At 62.6% G+C, this 7108-nt stretch overlaps 3 protein-coding genes across 3 annotated transcripts in view; 2 read left to right on the forward strand and 1 right to left on the reverse strand.

The window, feature by feature from the left end:
- Positions 1–2558: 2558 nt before the first annotated feature.
- EMIHUDRAFT_242672 (hypothetical protein) lies at positions 2559–3662 on the forward strand (the record flags this gene model as incomplete). The annotated part of the gene is made up of 1 exon (XM_005772120.1): positions 2559–3662. The coding sequence occupies one exon, from the start codon at positions 2559–2561 to the stop codon at positions 3660–3662; it is 1104 nt and encodes a 367-aa protein (XP_005772177.1).
- A 918-nt stretch (positions 3663–4580) lies between these two features.
- EMIHUDRAFT_242673 (hypothetical protein) lies at positions 4581–5916 on the forward strand (the record flags this gene model as incomplete). The annotated part of the gene is made up of 3 exons (XM_005772121.1): positions 4581–5202; positions 5352–5499; positions 5847–5916. The coding sequence occupies 3 exons, from the start codon at positions 4581–4583 to the stop codon at positions 5914–5916; spliced, it is 840 nt and encodes a 279-aa protein (XP_005772178.1).
- Positions 5917–6098: 182 nt separating this feature from the next.
- Positions 6099–7108, reverse strand: part of EMIHUDRAFT_369395 (hypothetical protein) — a 2188-nt gene continuing 1178 nt past the window's right edge. The window contains exons 5-6 of the mRNA XM_005772122.1: positions 6802–7074; positions 6099–6711 (exon numbers count right to left, since the gene is read on the reverse strand). Of these exons, the coding sequence (XP_005772179.1) occupies positions 6187–6711; positions 6802–7074 (798 nt within the window). The 3' untranslated portion in view covers positions 6099–6186. The remainder of the gene's footprint in view (positions 6712–6801; positions 7075–7108) is intronic.

Below are 7108 nucleotides of genomic sequence, written 5' to 3' on the forward strand. Positions count from 1 at the left end.
ACCCCCCACCCCCCTGATTAGGGTTGTCAAACGTTAACTTTGGGCCTAACAGTTGCACTATTGTTGGCTGAAATCCTCAACGTTGTTCAAGTGTTCTCCCCAGCCCAAGCTGTTACTGTTTGTTACTGTTGTTACTGTTGTTCAGTGGTCAGCAAGCAGAAAATGCCAAAAAACCCGGGTAAAACCCGAAAATACCTGGGTTTTACCGGGTATTTTCGGGTATTACCCGCACTGGACGCTGGAGATCGTCGTGGGTCACTGCCAGGCCTTCCTTATTGTTGTTCAGCCGGCCTAACGTTAGCTACTGTTGTTGGGGAGCCCCACTGTTGTTCTGTTGTTACTGTTAACACTAGCAACACTGTTCAGCTCTTAACGCGTTTGACACCCCCCTGATCGTCCATCCCGCCCCCCTCGCCACCCCCCCCCCTTCGTGCAGCTGACGAGGTACTCCCACGCCTCTCGGGGTTTTTTGTCTGGCCGATGCTGGGGCGAGCCTCGGCGAGACTGCGTCAGCTGTTCCCACAGCAGGCTGGAAGTACCTCGCCAGAGCAGGCCCCAAATCCCGAGACGCGCACGATTATTTCAGCACGATTATTTCAGCACTCTCCATCCACTCGCCGCTTGGCCTGTGCCAAGGGTTTCCTCGCACCCTACCTGGTTTCCTTTCCGTGTTTCCTGCTAGTTTCCCTACAGCACCCAACAAAGTTGTTTGGTATTGCTAAAAATCTCTCTCTCAGCACCCTCTAGTTTCCTGGGGAAACTCCACGCACCACGGGGAAACCATCCATTTTCAAAATCGGCAAAATACCGGGTATTTTGCGGGTATAGGAATCCTACCTGACAAACCCCGGGTATACCTGGAAAAATACCGGGTATCGTGCCGATTTCCTCAATTTTAAGTTGTTTGGTTATTGCTAAAAATCTCTCTCTCAATTTTGCCTCAGATTTTGCCCCAGAACACTGAACAGCAAACACAAAATCTCTCTCTCTGAACAGACAAAACAAAAACACCGCGAAGCCGCGCGCTTCATCTCCGCCTCAACGCCTTTCGCCGGCAAGGCCTTTCGATGTCCGTGTCGACGGTACGTACGCCACCGCCCTCTCCTCCGACACCCTCCAGGACGAGCTCCAGCGGAAGCTCGGCCTTTGGCTCTCCGCGGCGCTTCCCACCCTTCGGGTCGCGCTCGAGCGGGGCATGCCAGTCGATTTCTTCGGCGACTACCTTTACAACAAGGCCCACCACCGGCGGCCCCACGACGGCGTCCTCGCCGCCTGGGCGGACGCGATGCGCGCCCCGGCCAACGCGCCGGTCGTGCACGGTGACAAGGAGAAACCAGAGCTCATCCGGCAGTACAACGAGGGGTACAAGGTCGACCTCGCGGAACCCCATGCAGGGCCGGGAGGATGCGATGAAGTGAATGAAGTCAAGCTCTGGACGCCCCTCCTCAAGACCTCCTCGACGGGCGTTGGCAACGCCTCGAGTGGCGGCACGCCCGCCTCCGTTGGCCACTCCTACGCCTTCGGCAACACCGAGGAGAAGGCCCGCCGCCTGAACATGGGCTGCAAGGCGCGCGGGCAGCCCGGCCAACCCTTCTCCCACAAGACCGGCCACGGCTACGTCAAGGCGCATCGCGGTTTCTACCACGACGCGATCTTTGTCAAGCGCAACAACTTCAACCTGCTGCTCCACGAGACGTTCGGCGGCGGCTTCTCGCCCACCGCCGTTCTCAAGCTGCGCCGCCTCGCGCGCAAAGTCGCGCGCGGCAGCGTTGACCGCACGGCCTACTATCCCAAGTACTCGCTCTCTTTTATGTCCCACCCTAGGTCCCACCATGCAGAGCGCATCTCTCTCTCTGTTGTGCGAGGCGTGAACCGCGCCATTCGCTCTCACCTGGCAACCCTGTCTGCACGTCTCGCGCGCGCGTGAACAGGGCTCCACGCCCCAAACGACGTGTGAGTGAGTGTTAGAGTTGTTTGGTATTGAAAATCTCTCTCTGAAGAACTGAACAGCTCTCCGACTCAAACGTGATTTCTTGTTGGTATTGCTAAAAATCTCTCTCTCAGACTCAGGGAAACTCGCGAGTTTCCCGAGCGAGGCCCGAGGCGCGAGGGAAAACTCGAGAGAAACAGAATGGAGCACCAAACACCCTTCTGGTTTCCCTGGAAACTTCCGGAAACGCAAAGTGCTGGGGACCCTCTGGTTTCCCTCTGGGTTGCCGGAAACCCTTGTACAGGCCAACTTGTACAGGCCAACTCGGCGTCGCTTTTACGAAAAGAAACCCCAGCTGACGGTCGGCCGTCAGAAAACACGCCTCCGTGGCTCGGGTTACACCAATCCTCGCTATACCCAACGCGGCCAAAGGATATCCACCTCGAGAACCTCGAGAAACCCCAGCGGCCAGGGCCAAAACAAGCACTGACAGTCTCGAGAAGGGAGGCAGCAACGACAGTCAGAAGCCCGCGCGCTCACACACCAGAGCCGCCCCGCTCGTGAGTAACCGCTCATTACGCCGTCGGAGAAGGGAAACGTGAAGCGGGCGCGGAGACGCGGCCATTCCATGTCTGCTGACTTTGCGATCCTCTCCGAGTCCACGCTGCACGACCGCTACCTTCGGGTCGAGAGTCGGCTTGTGCGCTACCCGGACGGCCGAGAGGTTGCGTTTGACATCGTGGGTCACCCAAAGAACGAGCACCACTTCGTCGTCGTCTTTGTCTACTTTACCGCTCGCCGCTCGGCCGTGCTGCTCCGCGAGTTTGCCCAGGCTGCGCTGCCGCAGCGTGGCTCGCTCGCAAACCTGCCGACGGGGGGCTTCGATCCGCGCAAGCACGCGAGCCGCGCGGAAGCCGCACGCGCCGAGCTGTCCGAGGAGGCGCAGCTTCGCGGCGGCGAGTGGGTCTGCCTCCTTCCGCCCGACCACCCCGGCGTCCTCGAGGCAAAGTGGTGCCGCAACCGCTTCACTCCCTTCCTCTGCATCGACCCGGAGCCCGACCCGGCTCACGGCGCACTCGACGCCGAGGAGCACCTCACGGCGCAGGAGGTGCCGCTGCAGGCGGTCTTGTCGGCGATGCACGGCGGCGACATGCTGCTCCCCGCCGTCCACACTTGCAGCTGCGCCCTCGCCTGGCTCAGGCAGCACCGCAGGGTCGTCGACTCGCCGCTCGCGCCACCAGGCGGCTGCGAAGGCGGCCGTGGGAGAGGCTTCACTGTGCGCCGCCTCTCCCGCGCCTCCGATGCCTCGCTCTACGGCCGCTGCCTCGGCTTGCGCGCGTCCCTCCTCTGGCCGCGCGAATCGCCGCCGCCGTCCGCTGCCGACTACGACACCGCTGACGGCGAGGCGACCTTCTTCGCGGCCGTGCGGTGCACGGGCCAGGGCGGGGAGGAGGAGGCGGAGCTCCTGGGCACCGCGATGCTGCACGACGGCAGGCTGCGGCAGGTGGTCGCAGTGCCCGCCGCGAGGGGGCAGGGCGTCGGCGCCGCGCTCGTCAGCGCGGCGGCGGAAGCCGCTCGCGCCGAGGGGCGCGACGAGCTCTCCGTGGGGGCTTGGGCGACCAGCGAGACCTTCTACTCGCGATGCGGCTTCGAGCCGGACAGCGAGCCGTACGAGTCCAACGGCATGAGCTGCCGCAGGCTGCGGCTGAGACTGGCGCAGGCTGGCGCGTGACGTCGAGGGCCGCAGAGTGCGAATTCTGCGAAAAAGAGTGTAGGTGCGGTACTGTCAGTGCATTCTTGTCGTTCGCGTAGTACGCGAAGCGCTTACTATTTTTGCGTGGGCGACACGCGAACAAACGTCAGGGGCGGCGCGACGACCCCCCCAAGCCCCATCTTTTACAGATGATATGCGCATCCTAGATGCCAAACGCCATCTAGGATGCGTTTTCCATCTAAGGACACCGGGTGTCTCCACTATGATTGGGTTCTCCAAGAAGATTCAATCATCTTTAGATGGTGTGCCCCCCCCGCGTCTTTTGATAGCCCGTGACATCTCAGATACTGCAGTCGTCTTCAGACGCACAAGTGTTCCGAGATTGGCGAGATGATACCCTCATCTTGGGTTAGTCCATGCATCCCAGGATGCAATGTGGCATCTGAGGATGCGCAAACCCGAAATAAAAACCAGTCTTACATATACAACCGCAACCTTCCATATATGCTGTGCGGTCTCCCTCGCCGGCGCCGCCGCGCTTGCAGCCATCGAGTGATGGTAGGATCCTAGCCCCGGATATACTCTCTCTCTCTCTCTCTCTCTCTCTCTCTCTCTCTCTCTCTCTGTGTGTGTGTGGGGGGGGGGGGGCTGTCTCTCTGTCTGTCTCTCTGTGTCTCTGTCTCTCTGTCAGTCAGTCAGTCTGTTAAAAAGAAAGAAAACAAGATTCCAAGGGAGGGATGTGTCAGTCTGTTACGCCAGATCGAGAAGGGAGTCGAATTCTTGTTTCGTGAATTCTTTGTCAGTTAGTGCCAGTGCGCGCCAGTCCCGTGCCCAGCGCCGTGTGGGCGCGTCAAAATTCTTTGATGGCCGACCAGCCCGATTCGTTTGGGCGGTATCGCCGTGTTGCGCTCTGCCGGCGAGCTCTGCCGGCGAGCGATGCTACGCAGGGAAGAAAAGTCATACAGGAGAAATGCACTGCCCCTGGCTGGCACACAGCTACCTGGCTGCCCTAAGCTGTCGCTGCTGCTAGTATTGCTCGCCGTCGGCGCCACTGCGACGCGGCCTCGCTTACGCGTGCAGCAGCACCAGCGGCAGCGTTGTGAGGCGCCACTCTGCCAGTGGAAGCCTGATTTGCCGCCTCCCGACCCCGACACCGTGAGCGCTCGGAGTGCGGAGACGCAGGAGCGCCTCAAAGTGCTGATTGAGGAGCTCAGCGCGCCAGTGTCGGATCAAGGTGCAGCGCCCAAGCCTTCTGCAGGCTACGCGGTCGACTACGCGAACCTGAAGCCAAAGGCTAACGTATTTGGCGCGCGTCTCGATCCAAAAGTGGCGGGCGAGACGCTCATCGGCGTCAACGCGGCGCCTGAGGAGCCGCACGAGGAGATCTTCGCGGCGGGCGTCAAGGCGATGAAGGGCGGCTACTACAAGGATGCCGTGCGTTACTTCACCCAGGCGGTGGCGGCGGCGCCTGGAGGGCTCACGGGCCGCGAGGGCGGGCAGTACTCGGTCTGGCTCGCGCAGGCGCTGCAGGCCGCGGGGCGAACAAAGGAGGCTGTCGGTGCGCCACCCCTCCTGCGCCGCGCCTCCTCGCCCCTCCCTCCTCCCCGCCTCCCTCCTCCCCGCCTCCCTCCTGCCCGCCTCCCTCCTCCCCGGCCTCCCACCTCCCTCTCCGCCGCTCTCACCGCCCGCCGCCGCACGTCTCGGCAGGCCTGCTGCAGACCTGCGAGAGCCACCCGGACAGCGACGTGCGCAAGATCTCAGAGTCGGTGCTGTACGTCCTGCGCGCGCCAGAGCTCAAGCTCGGCGAGGAGAACTTTGTTCGCATCGACTTTGCCTCCGAGGGCCCCCCCTCCGAGTGGGGCCGCTGGAAGCCAAAGCCGAGGGACCCGGACGACGAGCCGCCAGAGATGTACTCGCTCGAGTGGCGCGCGACGAGATCTAGACGAGATCTAGACGAGATGTAGCGAGATGTAGCCGAGGTGTAGCCGAGGTGTAGCCGAGGTGTGGCCGAGATGTCGCCGAGATTTCTCTCGCTCGAGTAGCGCTCGACACGCGCCGACCCGCCGCCGCAGGTACGTAGAGGAGTTCGAGAAGAGGCAGGCGCTCGGCCAGCCTGCAGAGCGCGAGGGTGCGGCCGCGGAGACGGCGCTCGTCCTGCTGGGGGCGGTCGGCGTGCTCGCCGCCCTCTCGCTGGCGTTGTAGAGGGCTGTGCTTTGTCTGCTCGCTCCCGCTGCCGCTTGCAGGTTCGGGGCTGAGCGAGGCCTCGCAGTAGCGGTGGAGAGCCGAGGGGGCGGAGGGCACAGCAACAGGGGCGCGAGAGGCACAGTCACACCGGGGCCGTCGTGTGCGGTGCGTGCGTCTACCCGCCGCCCATATCTGTAAAATCTCTTTCGTGTGCACATTTGCGGCGAAAACCGAAATACACACGGCTTTACGAGACGTATTACACGACTCACACGTCCCAAGGCAGCCGACACGACACCCTCGCTGTGGCCTCAAACTGTTCGAGCACGGTGTGCCTGTGTGCGTGCGGCTCCACTTCTCAGAGGTAGAGGCCCTCGGGCGCGCCGGTGTGCTTCTTGTACAGCACGTAGTCCTTCGCCTTTTTGAACTCAGCCTGCGACACCTTCATCCGCCGCTCGCGCAGCGCGAGCAGGCCCGCCTCGGTGCACATTGCCTTGATGTCGGCGCCGGAGAGCTCGTCTTTGGACATGACGAACTCCTCGAGGTTGACGTCGTCTGAGAGGCTCATTTTGGAGGTGTGGATCTGGAAGATGTGCCGGCGCGTCTTCTGGTCGGGGGCGGGGAACTCGATCTTGCGGTCGATGCGGCCGGGCCGGATCAGCGCCGGGTCGAGCGACTCGATCTTGTTGGTCGCCATGATAACCTTGACGTCGACGTGCGCGTCGAAGCCGTCCAGCTGGTTGAGCAGCTCGAGCATGGTGCGCTGGATCTCGCGCTCTCCGCCCGAGGTCGAGTCGTACCGCTTGGTGCCGACCGCGTCGATCTCGTCGATGAAGACGATGGTCGGCGCGTTCTCCTCCGCGACGCGAAAGAGCTCGCGCACCTGCGGACGGGTCGCGGACGGGTCGCGGACGGGTCGCGGACGGGTCGTGGCCGTGTCCTGCTCTGCTCTGCGCAGGAGGGGGCGGCGGACCAGCTTCGGGCCGTCGCCGAGGTACTTTTGGATGAGCTCCGAGCCGGTGACGCGCAGGAAGGTCGCCGAGGTCTGGTTTGCGACCGCCTTAGCGAGGAGCGTCTTACCGGTGCCGGGCTCTCCATACAGGATCACGCCCTTGGGAGGGCGGATGCCGATGTCCTCGTACAGCTCCGGGTGGGTGAGGGGCAGCTCGACCGCCTCCTTGATCTCCTGGATCTGCGTCTCGAGGCCGCCGATGTCGGCGTACGACTCGACCGGCGCCTTGTCCACCTGGCGGGGGAGGGACGAGGAGGGGTGGGGGGAG

Source organism: Emiliania huxleyi, assembly GCF_000372725.1.
Source record: "Emiliania huxleyi CCMP1516 unplaced genomic scaffold EMIHUscaffold_365, whole genome shotgun sequence".
Lineage (NCBI taxonomy): Eukaryota > Haptophyta > Isochrysidales > Noelaerhabdaceae > Emiliania > Emiliania huxleyi.